Below are 22983 nucleotides of genomic sequence, written 5' to 3'. Positions count from 1 at the left end.
TCGTGACCGACTCTGGGGCTGCGGCGCTCATCTCGCATTATTGGCCAAGGGAGCCGGCGTATAGCTTCCAGGTCATGTGGCCAGCATGACAAAGCCGCTTCTGGCAAACCAGAGCAGCACATGGAAACGCCGTTTACCTTCCCGCTGTAGCGGTTCCTATTTATCTACTTGCATTTTGACGTGCTTTCGAACTGCTAGGTTGGCAGGAGCTTGGACCAAGCAACAGGAGCTCACCCCGTCGCAGGGATTCGAACCGCTGACCTTCTGATCAGCAAGCCCTAGGCTCAGTGGTTTAACCCACAGCGCCACCTGGGTCCCTGGAATTTACACCTGGGTCCCTGGGTTCTACTGGAATTTACAAGCTAGTGCCTATTTTTGACGGGATATTAAGGCAGAGCCAGTAGAACTTAGACAAATATTTATGTTTGCTGCTTTGATTCCTTACCCCAAGACTTTACAATACATGGAAACGGAGAACAACTACAACTCACAGAGAAATCGTTAGCTAATACTTGTTTAGTGCAGTTCCCAGTTCTGCCAAAATGGACAACGTCTCTAGTCTATGCCTCATGAATTGCCCAAATGGAGAAAAAGTTAAAATACTATATTTTAAAATGATTTTTTTTGTCAGAAAGATATGTCCTTAAGAGTGCATTTTTACCATAGAGGCAAGCACCACTGCTTTCAATGGGGGCTGATTTCCGGCAATGGTGCAATGGACTTCAAACTAAGCCCTGTTGTTGTTGTTGTTTAGTCGTTTAGTCGTGTCCGACTCTTCGTGACCCCATGGACCAGAGCACGCCAGGCACTCCTGTCTTGCACTGCCTCCCGCAGTGTTATGTACTGAGCTGAATCCTAGAACAATAGGATTCAGAATCAGCGGGAGCTACCCAATCCAACTCCAGGTGGAAGTGAATCCGCAACCTGATTGGCCTGCTGGAGCAGCCAATCAGTCGGCTGGCAGAAGTGAATCTGCTATCTGATTGGCCTGTAGGAGCAGCCAATCAGGCTGCAGGCAGAAGTCAATCCACAATATAATTGGCCCACAGGTGTAGCCCTGAAGTAGCCAATCACGCAAGGCCCATTGTGTAAATAATGTATATAAGCAGATGGTTTTGGGAAAAGAGCCTTTCGTCTTCTCTTCTTCTCCTTGATGAATATGAGCTGAATAAAGAGCATGAAACTCACTCTCGACTCCGAGTATATTTCACTGGCGACGAGGATGGGATCCTGCTGAGCTGACCGCCACCACGCACTGCACCGCAGCACCGCCACCTGCTGCACCGCTGCATCGCACCGTGCATCCAGGCTTCAGCTCCAGGACCCAAGGAACCCAGAATGGCAACCGACAGCAGCTTCTTGCCATTCAAACCAGCATCAGGAGACTGGGAAGGGTACGCCGCCCGTTTCAACTTCCTCCTGCAAGCGAAAGAAGTCACCAACGATGCCATGAAGAGGGCGACATTCTTCAGCGTCTGTGGAGAGGAGACGTTTGAAATCGCCCGGGCTCTCCTTGCACCTAGAGATGTCGCTACCGTCTCTTACAAAACAATAATGGAACGGCTGAAGGAGCACTTTTCACCACAGCCCTCGGTGGTAGCTTGCCGAAATGCCTTCTACGCAAAGCGGCAAGCCCCGGGGGAAACCATAACTGGGTTTGTGACCTCCCTCCGCCAAGCCGCCCGGTTATGCAACTTCTCAGAGTTAGAGAACATGCTTCGTGACCGCCTCGTCGGTGGCCTGAGGGACGAGATGTTGCAACGACGCCTCTACGCCAAAAAAGACCTCACGTTCCAGATTGCTCTGGAGGAAGCCCTGGCAACCGAAGCCGCCGAGAGGTCAACGCAAGAGGCACGACCGGCCCCGCCATCCCAACCGAGGGTCTACCACGAAGACCTCACCGACGAATCCGAATCTGACAGGGAGGAAGTACACCGAGTACAGCGGCGCACTCAAGCAGCACACACACCACAGCAGCCTCGACGAGAAGGAGGGAACTGTGCAAGCTGCGGGGAGAACCACGAGAGGAGGACCTGTCGTTTCCGCAACGCAGAGTGCAGGCAGTGCAGAAAATTGGGACACATTGCCCGGGTGTGTCGGGCTCGACTCACCCGTCGACAAGCATCAGATGACCGACCCAGGAGCCCCAGGTCACACGGCACCATGCACCAAGGCAACTCGACGGAGATCACGGACTACCAGGTATTCCAGTTGCCCCATCCCAGCACAGAGAAAATTTATATAGAGGTACAGATAGAGGGAGCCCCATGCCGCATGGAGCTGGACACGGGTTCAACTCTATCCATAATCTCGGCCCGAACATTAAGGGAACTGTGCCCTAATGGGGGTCCCAAACTAAGGCCGGCCCCATTCACCCTCCGGGACTTCCAGAAACGTAAGGTCCCTACAATGGGGGTGGGGACCTTCAGGGTGCAATATCGAGGGCGAAAGCAACAATTGGACTTGCTGGGAGTTAAGGGCCCCTACGTTAGCTTACTGGGACTGGCATGGTTTGGACCTCTGGGGCTAGCCGTTACCGGGGTGAACCGCACTAGCTTACAAGTGGACGTGGACGCCATATGCAAAGAGTTTCCAGGGGTTTTCGATGGGGCATTGGGACGATATACAGGACCCCCCATTGCCCTACAGCTAGACCCCGCTGTACGACCCATCAGGCACAAGGCCCGCCGGGTCCCGTTCGCCCTGAAACCCCGCATAGACGAGGAATTGGACCGGCTCGTGGAGCAAGGAGTGCTGGAGCCGGTGCCCAACGCCCCCTGGGAAACTCCAATTGTCACACCCGTCAAGCCTAACGGTTCGGTCCGCATCTGTGCAGACTACAAATGCACCATAAACAAGGCTCTCACGGCCCATGCATACCCAGTGCCAGTGGTCAGCCATGTCCTCGCCACCCTGGCTGGGTCAAAAATCTTTGGCAAACTGGACTTGGCCCAAGCGTATCAACAGTTGCCTGTGGACGAAGCCACAGCAGAGGCTCAGACGATTGTGACGCACAGAGGGGCATTCAGAGTAAAGCGGCTGCAATTTGGCGTTAGCGTGGCACCAGGCATATTCCAGAATCTAATGGACTCTCTCCTTAAAGGGATTCCTGGCGTCACCCCCTTCTTCGATGATGTACTGATCGCCGGGCCCACACCAGAGGAATTTGAGGACCGCCTCCGCTCCGTCCTGCACCGTTTCCAGACGGCGGGCCTCAAGGTGAAGCGGGAAAAGTGTTTACTGGGAGTGCCGCAGGTGGACTTTCTGGGATTTAAGGTGGACGCAGAAGGGGTCCATCCAACCGGTGACAAGGTACGGGCCATTTGTGAGGCCCCAGCGCCCAAGAGCAAGCCCGAACTTCAGTCATTCTTGGGACTATTGAACTTTTACCATGCCTTCCTTCCCCATAAGGCAGCGGTAGCGGAGCCCCTACACAGACTCCTAGATAAAAGGGCCCCTTGGGTGTGGGGCCAGCGACAAAGGGCCGCATTCCAGGCAGTCAAGGACTTGCTCGTCTCAAACTCGGTCTTGGCACACTTCGACGAGAGGCTGCCAGTGGTGCTGGCATGCGACGCCTCTCCCTATGGCATCGGCGCTGTCCTGGGACACCAACTCCCGGATGGAAGAGAGGTGCCGGTGGCATACTTCTCCCAGACGCTTGCTGCAGCCGAACGAAACTACTCACAGATTGACAAGGAGGGTCTGGCAATCGTGAAGGGCGTAAAAAAATTCCATGATTTCTTGTACGGGCGGCCCTTTACCATAGTGACTGACCACAAGCCGTTGCTTGGCCTGTTTGCCCCCGAGAAGCAGACCCCCCAAGTGTTGTCTCCACGTGTCCTCAGGTGGTCAATTTTCCTTGCCGGCTACCAGTATGCACTAATCCACCGCCCTGGGAAGGCGATGGGCCACGCAGACGCACTCAGCAGGCTACCACTACCAGAAACAGGCCCCGACCCAGCGCCTGCGCAAGAGGTTATGACCCTGGAGCTGCTTCCCGACCGACCCATTCAGGCACAAGAAGTTGCGCACCATTCCACAAAAGATAGGGTCATCTCCCGGGTCCTGGACTGGGTGTGGCGAGGATGGCCCAGCAGCAGCCCCGGGCCAGAATTCGCTGGCTACACAAACCGCAAACATGAACTGTCGGCCCACAAGGGGTGCCTGTTATGGGGAAGCAGGGTTGTTGTTCCCCAGCCCCTCCGCAAAAGGGTCCTCACAGCCCTACACGAGACACACCCAGGGGTAGTGAGGATGAAGGCCCTTGCCAGGAGTTATGTGTGGTGGCCGGGGATTGACAGAGAGATAGAGGCCTGGGTCCAACACTGCCAGACCTGCCAAGAATCCCGCCCGGATCCCCCAAGGGCCCCAGTCCAGCCCTGGGAGTCCGCCCGACATCCATGGTCACGCTTGCACGTGGACTTCGCTGGCCCCTTCCAGGGAAAAACATTCTTCATAGTGGTGGATTCCTACACCAAATGGCTGGAGGTTGCACTGGTACCGTCCACTTCTACGGCGGCAGCCATCCGGGTACTACGTAAGCTGTTTGCAACCCACGGGCTCCCGGACACCCTCGTCTCGGACAATGGAACCGCATTCACGTCAGAGGAGTTCCAGACCTTCACAGCGCAGAACGCCATCCGCCACATCCGCTCAGCACCATTCCACCCTGCCACCAATGGCCAAGCGGAGCGCATGGTGCGGACCACCAAGGACAGCCTCCGCCGCATAACACAAGGGGACTGGGAATACCGCCTTGCCGCATTTCTTCTAGCACAGCACAGCACCCCAAGCACAACGACGGGCCGGAGCCCAGCTGAACTACTCATGGGCCGGCGCCTTGCAACTAGACTGGACCGACTTCACCCCGACAGAGCTCAGGATGAGGTAGTGGTGGGGAAAGGCAGGAACCCCCGGACATTTGTGGCCCAGGACCCAGTGTATGCAAAGAATTTTGGGGCAGGCCCAGCATGGGTACCCGCCACAGTCACCAAGGTGACCGGTCCCGTGTCGTACGAGGTACTAACGGAAGGGGGGCAATGTTGGCGCCGCCACTGCGACCAGCTACGGCGACGATTCCCAGGAGGAACCCGGGAGGAGAGCGGGACAGAGGGGTCCCAAGGGGACAGCAGGGCAGTGAGGCCTGTAGAGCGAGAGGGGTGGGCAGGGGAAGCAGAAGCAGTAGGCACAGAGGGGCGCCCCGAGGCTGGAAGGACACCGGAACCAGAGTCACAACCTAGTGGTTCAGTGGCGCCAGACCAGACAGCCCCGGCACAGCCAGCAGCCTCGGAACACGAGCCAGAACCAGAACCCCTGACCAAGGAACACCCCAGGCCACAACGCACACGGAGGCGGCCAGCAGACCTTGGGGACTACGAATGCAACTTCCCGGGCAGGACTGGAACTTAGAGGGGAGGGGTGTTATGTACTGAGCTGAATCCTAGAACAATAGGATTCAGAATCAGCGGGAGCTACCCAATCCAACTCCAGGTGGAAGTGAATCCGCAACCTGATTGGCCTGCTGGAGCAGCCAATCAGTCGGCTGGCAGAAGTGAATCTGCTACCTGATTGGCCTGTAGGAGCAGCCAATCAGGCTGCAGGCAGAAGTCAATCCACAATATAATTGGCCCACAGGTGTAGCCCTGAAGTAGCCAATCACGCAAGGCCCATTGTGTAAATAATGTATATAAGCAGATGGTTTTGGGAAAAGAGCCTTTCGTCTTCTCTTCTTCTCCTTGATGAATATGAGCTGAATAAAGAGCATGAAACTCACTCTCGACTCCGAGTATATTTCACGCAGTTTGGTCAAACTCATGTTCGTAGCTTCAAGAACACTGCCCAACCATCTCGTCCTCTGTCGTCCCCTTCTCCTTGTGCCCTCCATCTTTCCCAACATCAGGGTCTTTTCCAGGGAGATGGTATTGTTCAGTACTTCAAAGGTTTGGACCAGATAACCAAAGGAATGGAGTCTAGACTATTAGTACATAAACTGAACCCTCAAGACACGTGAGAACTAGTTTATTATAGTACCACAATATGCGAGGTCTGCACTGGTGGGTGAGTCCCCGGCACAAATCTCACCCCAGCCACAGTCCCTGAAGCCTCAGTCCCTGCTCCCTCAATCTGCAAAATGGGACTAATAATACTGACCTACCTTACAGGGCTGTTGCAGCACAACTACTACCAGGATGAAACATGCAAAGCACTTAAATCACACACAATGCACTATGCAAATGCTACGTGGTACTGATGTCTGAGAAATGAAATACTGTATCCCAAACCTTAAGCAAGCAGCAATTTCCCATGGGGATTTACTCCTTATTCGGGAAGCTGTGTGGACACTTCTTCCCATGAAATAACCCTCTAAAGCTCTTTAATTTATGCACAATATACAGTGATATACAGACCTGAATGTGTAATACAAACACTGCAGAATCGGTTATTATATCCCCTACATTAACAAAAATATCTTAAGTCTTTGTTCGTTGGAAACGAGCCCTTTTAGCACTTACGGTACATCTTTCTCACTGCTGCCACCTAGAGGTAGTTGCCACTACTTGTTAGCAGCTGGAACCAATTGCTGTTCCAAGCAGTACTGATTTCCTGTACCATTAGCAGTCCCAAAACAAGGGCGAGATCACAAGGTGGAGCCCTTTCCATTGCCAGGCAACCCTTCGCTTGATGGATTTCCACTCATTGCATAGCCACTGAAGGCAGAAGATTGCAATCTTTTCTGTGAACCGCCCTGAGACCTCTAGGTATAGGGCGGTATATAAATTCAATAAATAACAATAACAATAACAATAACAATAATAATAATAATAAATATGTGTGTTGGGGTATTGATAACCATAATAGATTCTCAATAAATTATCACCTGATACTGAAGGTTTAACCAAGTCAGCACAGAAAGTGGGCCAGGAAGACATCAGAGACCCTTGCTATAAGAAGCCGTAATTGTTGGAACCGCTTCTGCTCTGGCTGATATCTTCACAATCCAGGGACTCCTGAACCCTCTGTTGGCTGTTGTTCCTCCTCCATCTGAAATCTTGGATGCTCTGGCGCATAAAGTGTGTTTGGTATATGTTGTAAGACCCAGACACAGGATTTTGAAGGCAGTAGATGACCTGCAAGAGATCACAACACAAGGAAGGGAGAGTGAGCCAGAGGGCAAACAGGAATCGGACAACATGGGTGATAACCCAGTATACCTGAAGGAGCGTCTCCACCCCCATCGTTCTGCTCAGACACTGAGGTCCAGCGCCGAGGGCCTTCTGGCGGTTCCCTCACTGTGAGAAGTGAGGTTACAGGGAACCAGGCAAAGGGCCTTCTCGGTAGTGGCACCCACCCTGTGGAACGCCCTCTCATCAGATGTCAAGGAAATGAACAACTATCTGATCTTTAGACATCTGAAAGCAGCCCTGTTTAGGGATTTTTAAAAAATGTTTGCTGTTTTATTGTATTTTTAATATTTTGTTGGAAGCCATCCAGAGTGGCGGGGGAAACCCAACCAGATGGGCCAGGTATGTATGTAAAGGTAAAGGGACCCCTGACCGTTAGGTCCAGTCGCGAACGACTCTAGGGTTGCAGCGCTCATCTTGCGTTTTTGGCCGAGGGAGCCGGCGTACAGCTTCCAGGTCATGTGGCCAGCATGACAAAGCAAATTCTGGCGAACCAGAGCAGTACATGTGTAAGGGGGAGAGAGTATAGAGAACCTCCCCCTATCATCAGGAGCAGCTCCTCCCCAAGCAGCCATGGGAGCGCAGGGTCTGAAGGAGCTAGTCAGGAAGCAGAGAGGGAGAGCCAGGGCTCCGGCAGCAGGGAAGAGCCCCTGCTCCACAGGCGGGAAGAGAGAGAGACGGAAAGGGGGGAGAGGGAAAAGATGGAGCATAGACCCTTTCCCCCGGCAGCGGAATTAAGAAGGAGGAGAAAAGGGAGGAGATTCGCTGTCCCCAGGCTCTTATGTTGGTCCAAGGGGCGAAAAGGGGCAGTGCTGGATTCTGACACGGAATGAGAGGACATGAAACCGATAGCTCATCACACTGTAAATAATGTGCACCAATAAAGACTCTGAAAGGCAAGCGTGTGGAGAGGCGTTACTTGACAGTAAGAGCTGTTCGGCAGTGGAATTTGCTGCCAAGGAGTGTGGTGGAGTCTCCTTCTTTGGAGGTCTTTAAGCAGAGGCTTGACAGCCATCTGTCAGGAATGCTTTGATGGTGTTTCCTGCTTGGCAGGGGGTTGGACTGGATGGCCCTTGTGGTCTCTTCCAACTCTATGATTCTATGATTCTATGATTCTATGATTCTATGATTCTATACTCAGGAGTAGCCGTAATAACCTCTGACAACACGGAAACATCGTTTACCTTCCTGCTGTAGCGGTACCTATTTATCTACTTGCACTTTGACATGCTTTCGAACTGCTAGGTTGGCAGGAGCTGGGACCGAGCAACGGGAGCTCACCCCATCGTGGGGATTCAAACAGCCGACCTTCTGATCGGCAAGCCCTAGGCTCAGTGGTTATGTATGTATGTATGTATGTATGTATGTATGTATGTATGTATAGATAATATAAAAATAAAATAAAATAATTATAGCTGTTACCCAAGACAACCTTCACCAGATGTCTTTTTGTCTGGGAACTTTGGCATTCATTCTTTGGCTTTTTCTAGCTGGACCCTCACCATATGGGTGGGAAAGAGACTTTGACTCTCTTGCACCCTCCCATATTCCTCTGACGTATCCCGGTCCCTCATGCCCATCACAGCATCTTCTGCAGATGGCAACTTCCCCCATTCCTTACCATGCATCCGATGCACATCAGGAGCACGACACAGAGCACAACGGCTGGGCCCAGGAGGAGAGGAAGAGCCCATTGTGGGAATTCATTTCCTGCTGGGTTGAAGAAAAGAGAAAGCATAAAATAAAAAGTATCTTTGTTCCCCCCCCTCCAAATAATATTTATTGATTTTCAACATTTCAACACAAAAACAAAAAAGCAAAAATAAAACATTTTTTTTTAAAAAAAAAAATCAATTCTTACATTAACTTGACATTGTGGACTTCCTCAATTCCCCCCCCCCCCCACACACACACACTGGGTCCATTTATTAAATCTAAATTAAGCAATTTTCCTTTATCATCTTAAATCATTCTAACACAATTTTCCCATTATTTCACAACCAATTCTAATCTACACAAAGAAAAAAACCACATCGACTATCCTCAACCTATAATCCATTAATTAATCCAAATCTAAATTTGTTTTCCCGTCCATCTCTAATTCTTCCTTTAGCCTCACAATTTATACCCCCAAATTTTCCCATACATTCAGATATTATTTCTTCTATCATAATAACCTTTAACCACATTTAACCCTGGACTCCGGATCTCCCAGATGTATCAACCAGCTCCATAAAACATTCCAGTTTCGGACCATCTTAATCAATCAGAAAATAACCCATTATTGCTCCTCACCCTATTCCCACCCTTTCGCCACCTGTCCACCACTCTCCCTTCTTTGTCCCCTGCTGCTTCCCAATAAAACGTATCTTTGAAGTAGCTGGAGATAAGGAAAGTGCCTTGATATGACTGGGATACGCCCAGCAGTAGGCAAGGCACGATGGCTGATTTCTGTTTGAATCCAGGGCTGTGCCTATGGAGAAAGCAAGAGCCGCTTGGAGTGTGATGCTGGCAACCCCTCCATCATAGACTCAGGTTGAATATATGTGTAAATAAACCATACATCCTAAAGACACCACTGTCTCCGCTGTGCCTCAATTCCAAAAGAAAGCACTAACCCTGGGTAAGTGTCTGGAACCCCTGGAATCTCACACCTCTCAGAGACTGGCGTAGCGTGTAACAATATACTTGAATGAAATCATAGAATCATAGAGTTGGAAGAGACCACAAGGGCCATCCAGTCCAACCCCCTGCCAAGCAGGAAACACCATCAAAGCATTCTTGACATATGCCTGTCAAGCCTCTGCTTAAAGACCTCCAAAGAAGGAGACTCCACCACACTCCTTGGTGGCAAATTCCACTGCCGAACAGCTCTTACTGTCAGGAAGTTCTTCCTAATGTTGAGGTGGAATCTTCTTTCTTGAAGTTTGAATAAACTTACCAGCAGTAGTGATAGCTGACTGAGACGTTCCTGCGGCTGATTTTGCGGTAGACACACCATTGGCACCAGATGTCCCAGTGGGAGCGGTTCCAGCTGTTGAGCAAATGTATTGTCATGTTAATTTCTGCTGTGCCTTCTGTTTTGTTTCCCAGCTCTTCAACACGGTATCATACTTGTTGTGCCTGCCAAGATATGCTATTTCTGGCATGGCTGTGGTAGTAACACAACAGGAGGTCTTGTTTCTGGCCACAAAGGCAGTAGTAGCTTGGATGGTGAATAGGTACCCTTGTCTGAGGTGTAGGATCATAAGAAAGAAATAACAACAATTCTTACCTGTTGTTGGTGTAAGAGTGCTTGGAGCGGCTTCAGCAGATGGGGTTGTGGATTCCAACAGGGGAGCTGCTGATTTCAGCTCTGTTGTAGGAACACTGCCAAAGGTGGTTTGAACTTGAGAAATAAAAACAGTCGTAGGAGTAGAAGTAATAGTAATAGTAATAGCAGGGTTATCTGAATTAGTCATACACAGTGTAAAGTGATCTGATGATTTTTCCTCGTCCATTTCACCACTGTGTCCAGGCAGTGGCCCAGGGACTTCAAGTGTCTCCTGCTTCAGATGTCTGGAGAAATAGATCTGAGTGTCATCAGCATACTGATGGCACCTTGCCCCAAAACTCCTAATGACCACCCTTAATGGCTTCATGTAGATACCAGATAGCAATGTAGATAAGGTAATCCCCTGTGTCACCCCATAACACAGCTGCCAGAGGACCGAAAGAAACCCCAATGCTACTCTCTGGGCTTGGTCTTGATTGTAGTAATACAGTACCCCCTAATCAGTGGCAGAGCTTCATGCTCTGGCCCCGGGGGCGGGGCTGGTGCCCGTTATGGGGGCGTGGCACACCTCCCGGAGGGGCGTGACACGCGTTCCGGGGCAGGGCACGCATTTTTGGGGTGGGGCAGGTGCCCGCAATGGCGCCCCTTGGAGCCTGCCGCTCAGGGCGGCCCGCCCCCACTGCCCCTATCTTCCTACGCCCCTGCCCCTGATTCCTATTCCCTGGAACCGGTCCAGGAGTATACCATGGTCAATGGTATCAAAAGCCAACAAGAGATCAAGAAGCAGGAACAAGGTTGCACCCCCTCTGTCCTGCTCTCTCCAGAGGTTACCCATCAGGTCAACCAAGGCTGACTCAGTTCCATAGCTAGCCCTGACAAGATCGCCACCTTTCAGCTTTGGAAAATCCCCCAGAGCGTTCTGGGACACATCAGGTTCCATCAGTCTCCAAGGACAGGCAATCTGAACAGGCCCACCACCCTTAACAGGTGGGAATGCCACCATTAGTCCAAACTTAACCATATAATGGTCCAACCATTAGTCCAAACTTAACCAGATAATGGTCCAACCATTAGTCCAAACTTAACCAGATAATGGTCCAACCATGACAAGGGAGTTTATTGCATTCCCCTTATATTCACTGCATTCCCTCCTATCACCTGGAGCTAGCCCAACAGCAGCCTCCATTTTGGTGAGTCAAAACATCCTTCAGACACTAACCCTTGAAGGATAGGTCATGAGCAAGCAAAGCAAAGTTATGTTGAATAAACAAATTAAACTCTAACCTGTTTTCAGCATTGAGGTACTTGTGCCTTGAGGAGAGGTTGCATCAGGTGTTGTGGTGGAGTCAAATGAGGGAGTTGTTGATCCCAACTCTGTTGTAGCAGAACTGCTAAGTGCAGTTGATGATATAACGGTAGTTGTAAAGGTTTCAGGAGAGGTTCTTTCAGTCACAGTTGAGTTAAACGCTGCTGTAAAAGTACTACTTGTACTAGCTGCAGAGGTTTCAGGGTTGCTTGTTTCAGGTGTAGCAGTGGACTCAGATTTGAGAGTTGTTGACTTCAACTTTGTTGTAGCAATAATACCAACTACAGTTGTTGTTATGACGGTACTTGGGGATGTTTTAGAAATGGTTGTTTCAGGTATTGTGGGTTCAGTTAGGGGAGTTGTGTAGTCCAAAACTGTTGAAGCGCCACTGCTAGCTTCAGTTCTTGCTGTGACTGTAACAGGGGCAGTTTCGCGAGAGATCGTTGTAAGCATTGTAGTAGATTCTAGTTGGGGAGTTGGGGACTCCATCTTCATTGTAGCTGTAGTACTATCTAAAATGGTCTGTGTAACTGTAGTTGGAGAGGTTTCAGGAATGGTAATTTCTGGCGTTGCAGTGGATTCAGATGTGGGAGTTGTGGCGTCCATCTTTGTTGTAGCACTACTAGTATCTAAAGTCATTGGTGTAATTGCAGTTGGGGATGTTTCGGGCATGGTAGTTTCTGCCATTGTAGTTGATTCAGATGTGGGAGTTGTGGAGTCCATCATTGCTGTAGTAGTACTGCTTGCATCAGTTCTTGATATGACTATACCTGGAGAGGTTTCAGGGGTGGTAGCTTCTGGCGTTGTAGTAGATTCCAATTTGGGACTTATGGAGACCACCTTTGTTGTAGTGATACTAATATCTAAAGTTGTAGGCATAACTGTCGTTGGGGAGGTTTTAGAACTGGTAGCTTCTGGCATTACAGTGGATTCAGACGTTGGACGTCCAGAGTTCATCGTTGCTGTAGTAGAACGACCTGCCTCAGTTGTTGATATGACTGTAGCTGGGGAGGTTCTAAAAGTGGTAGTTTCAGACATTGTAGTGGATTCAAATTTTAGAGTTGATGATGCCAACTTGGTTGTAGCACTACTGTTAACTTCAGTTGTGAGAATGACTGTGGTCGGGGTGGTTTCAGCAGTGGTAGCTTCTGACATTGTAGTGGATTCAGATGTGGGAGTTCTGGAGTCCATCTTTGTTGTAGGGCTACTAGCATCTAAAGTTGTTGGTGGAATTGTAGTTGGAGAGGTTTCGGACCTGGTAATTTCTCCCATTGTAGTTGATTCAGATGTGGGAGTGGTGGAGTCCATCTTTGTTGTAGCGCTACTAGTATCTAAAGTCGTTGGTGAAATTGTAGTTGGAGAGGGTTCGGACCTGGTAGTTTCTCCCATTGTAGTTGATTCAGATGTGGGAGTGGTGGAGTCCATCTTTGTTGTAGCGCTACTAGTATCTAAAGTCGTTGGTGTAATTGTAGTTGGAGTGGTTTCGGACATGGTAGTTTCTGCCATTGTAGTGGATTCAGATGTGGGAGTTGTGGAATCCATCTTTGTTGTAGCGCTACTAGTATCTAAAGTCGTTGGTGAAATTGTAGTTGGAGAGGGTTCGGGCATGGTAGTTTCTCCCATTGTAGTTGATTCAGATGTAGGAGTTGTGGAGTCCATCTTTGTTGTAGCACTACTAGTATCTAAAGTTGTTGGTGTGAATGCAGTTGGAGAGGTTTCGGGCATGGTAGTTTCTGGCATTGTAGTTAATTCAGATGTGGGAGTTGTAGAGTCCATCTTTGCTGTAGCGCTACTAGTATCTAAAGTTGGTGTTATTGTAGTTGGAGAGGTTTCGGACTTGGTAGTTTCTCCCATTGTAGTTGATTCAGATGTAGGAGTGGTGGAGTCCATCTTTGTTGTAGCGCTACTAGGATATAAAGTCGTTGGTGTAATTGTAGTTGGAGTGGTTTCGGGCATGGTAGTTTCTGCCATTGTAGTGTATTCAGATGTGGGAGTTGTGGAGTCAATCTTTGTTGTAGCACTACTAGTATCTAAAGTTGTTGGTGTAGTGGTAGTTGGAGAGGTTTCGGACTTGGTAGTTTCTCCCACTGTAGTTGATTCAGATGTGGGAATTGTGGCGTCCCTCTTTGTTGTAGCGCTACTAGTGTCCAAAGTTGCTGGTGTAATGGTAATTTGAGAGGTTTCCGACTTGGTAGTTTCTCCCACTGTAGTTGATTCAGATGTGGGAATTGTGGCGTCCATCTTTGTTGTAGCGCTACTAGTATCTAAAGTTGTTGGTGTAATTGTAGTTGGGGAGGTTTCGGACTTGGTAGTTTCTCCCATTGTAGTTGATTCAGATGTAGGAGTGGTGGAGTCCATCTTTCTTGTAGTGCTACTAGTATCTAAAGTCGTTGGTGTAATTGCAGTTGGGGAGGTTTCGGGCATGGTAGTTTCTGCCATTGTAGTTGATTCAGATGTGGGAGTTGTAGAGTCCATCTTTGCTGTAGCACTACCAGGATCTAAAGTTGTTGGTGTAATTGTAGTTGGGGAGGTTTCGGACTTGGTAGTTTCTGCCATTGTAGTTGATTCAGATGTGGGAGTTGTGGCGTCCATCTTTGTTGTAGCGCTACTAGTGTCTAAAATTGTTGGTGTAATGGTAGTTGGAGAGGTTTCGGGCTTGGTAGTTTCTCCCATTGTAGTTGATTCAGATGTGGGAGTTGTAGAGTCCATCTTTGCTGTAGCGCTACCAGGATCTAAAGTTGTTGGTGTAATTGTAGTTGGAGAGGTTTCGGACCTGGTAGTTTCTGGCATTGTAGTGGATTCAGATGTGGGAGTCGTGGAGTCCATCTTTGTTGTAGGGCTACTAGTATCTAAAGTTGGTGTAATTGTAGTTGGAGAGGTTTTGGACTTGGTAGTTTCTGCCATTGTAGTTGATTCAGATGTGGGAGTTGTGGAGTCCATCTTTGTTGCCTCGCTACTAGTATCTAAAGTTGTTGGTGTAAATGTAGTTGGAGTGGTTTCGGACTTGGTAGTTTCTGCCATTGTAGTGGATTCAGATGTGGGAGTGGTGGAGTCCATCTTTGTTGTAGCGCTATTAGGATCTAAAGTCGTTGGTGTAATTGTAGTTGGAGTGGTTTCGGGCATGGTAGTTTCTGCCATTGTAGTGGATTCAGATGTGGGAGTTGTGGAGTCCATCTTTGTTGTAGCGCTATTAGTATCTAAAGTCGTTGGTGTAATTGCAGTTGGAGAAGTTTCGGGAATGGTAGTTTCTGCCATTGTAGTTGATTCAGATGTGGGAGTTGTAGAGCCCATCTTTGCTGTAGCGCTACTAGTATCTAAAGTTGTTGGTGTAATTGTAGTTGGAGAGGTTTCGGACATGGTAGTTTCTGCCATTGTAGTGGATTCAGATGTGGGAGTTGTGGAGTCCATCTTTGTTGTAGCGCTACTAGTATCTAAAGTCGTTGGTGAAATTGTAGTTGGAGAGGGTTCGGGCATGGTAGTTTCTCCCATTGTAGTTGATTCAGATGTGGGAGTTGTGGAGTCCATCTTTGTTGTAGCGCTACTAGTATCTAAAGTCGTTGGTGAAATTGTAGTTGGAGAGGGTTCGGGCATGGTAGTTTCTGCCATTGTAGTGGATTCAGATGTGGGAGTTGTGGAGTCCATCTTTGTTGTAGCGCTACTAGTATCTAAAGTTGTTGGTGAAATTGTAGTTGGAGAGGTTTCGGACATGGTAGTTTCTCCCATTGTAGTTGATTCAGAGGTAGGAGTGGTGGAGTCCATCTTTGTTGTAGCGCTACTAGTATCTAAAGTCGTTGGTGTAATTGTAGTTGGGGAGGTTTCGGACTTGGTAGTTCCTGCCATTGTAGTTGATTCAGATGTGGGAGTTGTGGCGTCCATCTTTGTTGTAGCGCTACTAGTATCTAAAGTTGGTGTAATTGTAGTTGGAGAGGTTTCGGACTTGGTAGTTTCTCCCACTGTAGTTGATTCATATTTGGGAGTTGTGGCATCCATGTTTGTTGTAGCGCTACTAGTATCTAAAGTTGTTGGTGTAATGGTAGTTGGAGAGGTTTCGGACTTGGTAGTTTCTGCCATTGTAGTGGATTCAGATTTGGGGGTTGTTGGCTTAAAGTTTCTACTAGTCAATTCTACTGTTGGTAGTATCATATTCATGAGACCGCCTAGATTTAATCCTGTGAAGATGTATGATCTTTATAATAGTTTTAAACAAATAATATTATAGTTTCTGGTGTTTGATCTATTGCTTAGTTTAAACTTTCAAGTCTATAGTAACCACATAATCCCCTTTTTGTTACAGGTAGGTAGCCGTGTTGGTGTGCCGTAGTCGAAACAAAATAAAAAAAATTCCTTCCAGTAGCACCTTAAAGACCAACTAAATTTGTCATTGGTATGATCTTTTGTGTCGAAAGCTCATACCAATGACAAACTTAGTTGGTCTCTCAGGTGCTACTGGAAGGAATTTTTTTTATCCCCCCCCTTTTTTGTGTTAAAGATAAGAAATGTTATCTCTACCTGTTTCCATATCTCCCTTTTGACATCTTGTATAAATTCTGAATTGATATCTTGCCCAGTCATCTTTTCCTACAGAAGGGCACTTTCTACTGCATTGGAAGCACTTTCGCCAGTCAGGGATCTTAAATGAACCAAAAGTAGTCCTACACCTCCTGTTCCAAACCCGTCACTTTTTGTTTCTGCAAAAGTAGTGGGGGCAGAAAGTGAAGGGGCTGCTGGTCAAGCCTCAGGATTCTCTTCCTACTAATCTCCTCCCATCACTTGCCGCAATCTAAAAGGAGCAGTAGCTGCTGTCCTTTAGCTGACTTCATCCAGCACTTATCACCACAAGTTGTCAACACAAGAGGGGAGCTTGGGATCAATGTATCATTGTCAAGTGTGTTGCATGCAGCTTCCTGACAGGTAAGGAGTAAATCCAAGTGGGTAATTTACCCCAGATTCAAAAGGAAATCCCCACGACTCCTGAGGCTATTTCTCTTCAAAATCTCCCTGGGGAATGGGGAAGGAAGACTGCACAATACCCTTTGAGCTGATGCCTACATTTATATGCACACTTTATCTGGTATATGTGCATTTTTGTGCACAGGACATTGCTGGAGAACTGCATTACCAAAATTGGGAGCAGTGGGAATTTTGAAGAATGGCTGTGCTTCGGTCTGCATATTGTTTCGGGAAATGCAGATTAGGCGAGTTTGCTGTTAAAGGTGGGCTGAATCGAAATTCTTCCCAGTCCTCAGCTCTACCTCTGAGACACTACTGGGGATAAAAGAAGGGTGTGTAGGGCCAGGAGAAAACAGATTGAGAAGGCCAGTACACATAAGAAAGAGATGAAAGGATGAAAAAGAAATAAAGGTTAAAGGACAAATACACCTCAGAGTGAATAACTTTGAATGAGTGATGAAAAAGGAAGCCTATGCAATCAAAAGCAGATAAATAAAATAGAAATAATAGATAATTATATAGAGACAAATATATAATGTATGACATATAAGAGAAATCTGAGTCAACAGTGTGATGCAACAGCAAAAAAAAGCCAATGCAATTCTAGGCTGCATCAACAGAAGTATAGTGTCCAGATCAAGAGAAGCAATAGTACCACTTTATTCTGCCTTGGTCAAACCACACCTGGATTACTGTGTCCAATTCTGGACACCACAATTTAAGAAGGATATTGACAAGCTGGAATATGTGCAGAAAACAACCAAGATGATAAAAAGGTCTGGAAACCAAGCCACATGAGGGGAGAGTTGGATATGTTCAGCCTGGAGCAGAGAAGACTGAGAAGACTATTTAACCACCTTTGAATATCCAAAGGGCTGTCACATGGAAGATGGAGCAGCTTGTTCCCCACTACTCCAGAGGGCAGGACCTGAACCAATAGGTTAAAACTACAAGAAAGGTGATTCCAAATAAACAATAGGACTTGCTGCGATCCCTGCATTGCAGGAGATTGGACCACTTGACCCTTGTGTGGGGCGGTGGTGGAGGGGGGGTTCCTTCCAACTCTCCAACTCCCCAATTCTATTATTCTATATTTTTTACATGATTGACAAGTCAAACCATGGGCTCACCAGAGATTTAGAGCCATCTTCTCTCTCTCTCTCTCTCTCTCTCTCTCTCTCTCTCTCTCTCTCTCTCTCTCTCTCTCTCTCTCTCTCTCTCTCTCTCTCTCTCTCTCTTTGCCTGTTGTCTTTGTCCATGGAGTTTTCTTGGCAGTGATTACTGGAGTGGCTTGCCGGTTCCTGCTCCAGGTGGATCACGCTTAGTCAAAACTCTCCACTATGACCTGTCCATCTTGGGTGGCCCTGCACGGCATAGCTCATAGCTTCTCTAAGTTATTCAAGCCGCTTCGCCACGACAAGGCAGTGATCCATGAAGGAGCTTTTAATGAGGGTGAAAGAGGAGAGCGCAAAATATGGTCTGAAGCTCAACATAAAAAAAAAACTAAGATCATGACCACTGGTCCCATCACCTCCTGGCAAATAGAAGGGGAAGAAATGGAGGCAGTGAGAGATTTTACTTTCTTGGGTTCCATGATCACTGCAGATGGTGACAGCAGTCACGAAATTAAAAGTCGCCTGCTTCTTGGGAGAAAAGCAATGACAAACCTAGACAGCATCTTAAAAAGTAGAGACATCACCTTGACGACAAAGGTCCGTATAGTTAAAGCTCTGGTTTTCCCAGTAGTGATGTATGGAAGTGAGAGCTGGACCATAAAGAAGGCTGACCCCCGAAGAATGGAAGCTTTTGAATTATGGTGCTGGAGGAGACTCTTGAGAGTCCCATGGACTGCAAGAAGATCAAACCTCTCCATTCTGCAGGAAATCAGCCCTGAGTGCTCACTGGAAGGACAGATCCTGAAGCTGAGGCTCCAATACTTTGGCCAGAAGACTCCCTGGAAAAGACCCTGATGTTGGGAAAGATTGAGGGCACAAGGAGAAGGAGACGACAGAAGACAAGATGGTTGGACAGTGTTCTCGAAGCTACCAACATGTTTGACCAAGCTGCGGGAGGCAGTGGAAGACAGGAGTGCCTGGACTGCTCTGGTCCATGGGGTCACGAAGAGTCGGACACAACTAAACGACTAAACAACAACAACAACTCTTTTTTTAATAGGCCAGAGTAATACTCACATTATAATCTTAAAAGCTTTGAGGAAAGTCCACCATACACAGTAGAGAGCCATAGAGAACCCGTGATTAATCCAGCTTCTCTTTCCCAGCAGGCCCAGGCCAGCAGTACAAACATTGTGGTTTAAGGGTCACCCAACAGCTTCCATCCAATGAAGCTGCTTGTTGGAAGATTGAGGGCAGACAAAAGAAAGGACTCCTTCACACAACACCCAGTTAAACCATGGGAGTCCCTCCCACAAGATGCTGTGAGGGCCAACAACTTTTTAAAAAGGGTTAGATAAATTTAAGGAATGATAAAGCTATCGACACCTACTAGCCACAGTTGCTATGTTCTGCCCTGGCACTCTTCAGCCAAGGAAGCCACATGTTTGATAGCTACCTCTTTACTGACAAGAAAAGCACTTATAGCAGCTTCCACAGTGCTCTGGATGTGCACACACACACACACTTCTAGCCTCAAGGCAGCTGTCCACAGTTCTGGGCCCTACAGAGCAGTTGCAACAACAGGGACACCTTGCCCCACTGCTGGCTTATATACCCTCTTATGACAGATTGTGCGCCCGCAAGCTGAGACTTCTCCTGCACGGATACCACCACTGCTCTTCCCACTTCATGCCTCTCTTGGTTCTAGGAGTCAGCGGCCAGGGGAAGGTGGGAAGTCTACTGCCCCGTCTGTCAGCTAAAAAGCCTCTTCTTTTGCCACATCTGGCGCACCTTCCTCCATCTCGGATTGCCCTGACTCTCCCTCCACCCCTGGCTTCTGCATTGCGGACAGCGTCCAACCCCATGAATCACTGATCCCCTCTCCTGGGTCCCTCTCTGTCCGGGGGCTGTCAGGGGAACAGGTTTATCAACAGGTCAGAAGGGAGACTCGGGGACTCAAAGTCTAGTCAGCTATTTTATTTAGGAAATTAGTAAACAACAGAGATCACTTTCAAAACCAAGAATGCAACACAGAAATGATAGGTCCCAGATAGGGCAGGGGGAGAAATTTGATTCAGATTGCCATATCGATCAAGTCTGCATTTCCTGAAACAATATGAGAACTGTAATACAGTCATCCTTTGAAATTAACACATATCTGAATTTTGCAATGCAGTTCTTCATCCAACCTGTGCTTACAAAAGTGCATATATTATGGGCAAAGTGTGTAAAATAATAATAATAATAATAATAATAATAATAATAATAATAATATATTTATACCCCACCCACTCTGGGCGGCTTCCAACAGAAAAATAAAATACAGTAATCTCTGAGTAAAGTACCTCACTTTCTAATTGAGGAGGAAAGGAGATACTTGGCCCGCCCAGCCAGATATATTTATTCCACCTGGAAATACCCTCTCATAGAAGAGCATTCACTTTGGCCCGTAACCGCATAATGCCTTCAGCAGTTCTCCAGGGGAAGTACAAACGGATCCCCTTATGTGAGAGATGCTGCCTGTGTGGATCAGGAGAAATGGAATCTATCGGCCATATACTTTTGCGATGCTGCTTCTACGAGGAGGTGCGAGACGAGCTTATCCACACTATACTGGCAGAGCTATCTGGACGCTCGGATAATTTTTATATAGAGTGGCTTCTTTCCGAACTCTAATGTGTCAGCAAAGGTAGCCAAATTCTGTGCTAGAGTCATAAAAATTCAGTCTAATCTAATTACCTGTGTCCAAATATCTTCAGAACATCTTCAGGACTAGCTAAAGAGGACCCAGTGTTATTAAATGCTGTAGTCTACCTCCCTAAGTAGTAACACTCCTTTTAATCAGTTTTCTTTTAAACAATTGTTAAAACCTATATTTATTGCCTATTTTTAGATTATTACTGTTTTTCTTTTATTGTTTTATGTATTGCATATTTATGGGTGCTGGTCAAGAACCACAATCAATCAATCAATCAATCAATCAATAAATAAATACAGTAATCTATTAAACATTAAAAGCCTCCCTGAACAGGGCTGCCTTCAGATGTCTTCTAAAAATCTGGTAGCTGTTTTTCTCTTTGACATCTGATGGGAGGGTGTTCCACAGGCCAGGCGCCACTACCGAGAAGGCCCTCTGCCTGGTTCCCTGCAACTTGGCTTCTCACAATGAGGGAACCGCCAGAAGGACCTCGGTGCTGGACCTCAGTGTCCGGGCAGAACTATGGAGGTGGAGACACTCCTTTAGGTATACTGGACCGAGGCCATTTAGGGCTTTAAAGGTCAGCACCAACACTTTGAATGGTGCTCAGAAACGTACTGGGAGCCAATGTAGATCTTTCAAGACCGGTGTTATGTGGTCTTGGCGGCCGCTCCCAGTCACCAGTCTAACTGCCACATTCTGGATTAGCTGTAGTTTCCGGGTCATCTTCAAAGGTAGCCCCACGTAGAACGCATTGCAGCAGTCCAAGCAGGAGATAACTAGAGCATGCACCACTCTGGAGAGACAGTCTGCGGGCAGGTAGGGTCTCAACCTGCGTACCAGATGGAGCTGATAGACAGCTGCCCTGGACACAGAATTGACCTGTGCCTCCATGGACAGCTGTGAGTCCAAAATGACTCCCAGGCTGCGCACCTGGTACTTCAGGGGCACAATTACCCCATTCAGGACCAAGAAGTCCTCCACACCTGCCCGCCTCCTGTCCCCCACAAACAGTACTTCTGTCTTGTCAGGATTCAACCTCAATCTGAATGAATTACACGCACAAATGCATTATATTAGGGGAAATTGCTAGCAGAAATGTGTGCATTAGTCAAAAACTGCGTACTAGAAAAGCACACTAGAACGCTGATGAATTTTCAAATGGTTTTTTAAAAAAACATACTGCAAATCGCTGCAGAAATACAGAGAACCAAACTTAACATTTGAAAAATCAGAACTGAAATTCACAGACCCTTGCACCCCAGAATCATGGTGGTGGTGGGGAACAAAACACCTTACCTCCTTCTGTCACATGCGTGCTCAGAGCAAATATAATCCACAATGCAACCCAGGGTGCTTTTTGTATTCCGTTCATTGTGCTTGCTGCAGCTGGATGCCAAGTGCTTTGAGAACACTCCTCTGCCTTATATAGCTTCTGAAGCACTTGAAGTATGCCTCATTTGGGGCTTACAGGTGTTGCTCCAAAGCTGTAACATCGCCTTTTGATCAGAAGGTGTGGCCTGCTGAGCTCATGTCATGTATTTTCGGGCCTAATGAAGTGTACACAAAAGACTGGGCTGGGAAAGAACGATTAATATACCTTGGATTGTTTATCTGCCTCATCACAGGCCCTGTATCTGATTATTTTTAGACATGTTGTTCTTGGCAATCAATTGAGGGGAAGTTGATTTAGTGACTTTCAAGAGCCCTAAATGATGGGGCAAGAGCTCTGGCCAAGACTGGACGTTGTCTACGTAGGTAGGCTTTGAAAGGTGGTAACAGAGGATGCTTTGTAGCAGAAGTCAGAGGGGTGGAGGACTGGATGTGGCAGGTGCAAGGTATTAAAGCGGTGATTGGGTGGAGGGGAGTACGGATGAAAAGAGGATGGAGGAATGGTGAAGGTTACATGTCCTATATACGTTATATGAGCCTGCGTGATATTTGAGATCATCATAACGTTCTTGTCGAGGTGTCCTCACGTGAGGGTCCCGTGGATGGCAACTTGTCAGGGACCGTGAGGAGGAGGACTGCACTGAGGAAGAATGGTGAGAGCCACTCCCTCCCCCTGATCCTGAATCTTCCCAGGAGCAGGACAGTATAGATTTGGAACAGTGGTTTGCAGAGGGGCATACTGTAGTTCAGAAGGCAGAAGCTGGGAAATACTGGATGGGGAACAGCTAGAAGAAACACTGGAAGAGAGAGGTTATCAGATTCACAGTCTCTGGATGGGATTCACCCCAGTTCCCCAAAGACACGGAGAGCTCAGAAACTGTTAGAACAGAAAGTGCAGAGGATACAAAAGCTCAGATTACAAGACATAGGAGTGACGTAGATTAATAAGGCTGGAGGGGGGAGTGACCCTTAATTGGGAGTGCCGCCATTCTAGGAAGACATGTTCTTTTGTCTCTCGCTGTGATTATTAAAGAACCTAACTGGTAAGACGTTCCTTTCATTTGATC

At 47.7% G+C, this 22983-nt stretch overlaps 2 protein-coding genes across 3 annotated transcripts; both read right to left on the bottom strand.

The window, feature by feature from the left end:
- Positions 1–6790: 6790 nt before the first annotated feature.
- Positions 6791–13329, bottom strand: LOC132591689 (mucin-2-like). 2 transcript variants are annotated; one of them, XM_060271211.1, is made up of 5 exons: positions 11740–13329; positions 10456–10569; positions 10123–10215; positions 8803–8894; positions 6791–7127 (listed from the first exon to the last, which is right to left on the bottom strand). In XM_060271211.1, the coding sequence occupies exons 1-5, from the start codon at positions 13301–13303 to the stop codon at positions 6942–6944; spliced, it is 2049 nt and encodes a 682-aa protein (XP_060127194.1). In that variant the 5' UTR covers positions 13304–13329; the 3' UTR covers positions 6791–6941. The 2 variants fall into 2 exon arrangements, with proteins under 2 accessions (XP_060127194.1, XP_060127195.1); XM_060271212.1 differs by having other exon boundaries at positions 8803–8891.
- On the bottom strand, positions 13320–21932 carry LOC132591641 (mucin-2-like). The gene is made up of 3 exons (XM_060271005.1): positions 21824–21932; positions 13368–15930; positions 13320–13326 (listed from the first exon to the last, which is right to left on the bottom strand). Exons 1-3 carry the CDS (start codon positions 21897–21899, stop codon positions 13320–13322), a joined length of 2646 nt encoding a protein of 881 aa, XP_060126988.1. The 5' UTR covers positions 21900–21932.
- Positions 21933–22983: the final 1051 nt, after the last annotated feature.

This window comes from Zootoca vivipara, chromosome 2 (genome assembly GCF_963506605.1).
Source record: "Zootoca vivipara chromosome 2, rZooViv1.1, whole genome shotgun sequence".
In the NCBI taxonomy this organism is placed as follows: domain Eukaryota; kingdom Metazoa; phylum Chordata; class Lepidosauria; order Squamata; family Lacertidae; genus Zootoca; species Zootoca vivipara.
This window is presented reverse-complemented; position numbering and strand designations above follow the sequence as displayed.

Bases quoted from the DNA above. Each gene is read 5' to 3' on its own strand.
- LOC132591641 (XM_060271005.1), bottom strand. From the start codon at position 21,899: ATGAACGGAATACAAAAAGCACCCTGGGTTGCATTGTGGATTATATTT. The intron at 15,931-21,823 runs GTAAGGTGTTTT...ACATCTTCACAG, and splicing joins CACGCATGTGACAGAAGGAG to GATTAAATCTAGGCGGTCTC.
- LOC132591689 (XM_060271211.1), bottom strand. From the start codon at position 13,303: ATGGATTCCACAACTCCCACATCTGAATCCACTACAATGGCAGAAACT. The intron at 10,570-11,739 runs GTTAGAGTTTAA...TTATTTCTCAAG, and splicing joins TACCTCAATGCTGAAAACAG to TTCAAACCACCTTTGGCAGT. The intron at 10,216-10,455 runs GTAAGAATTGTT...TTTGCTCAACAG, and splicing joins CACTCTTACACCAACAACAG to CTGGAACCGCTCCCACTGGG.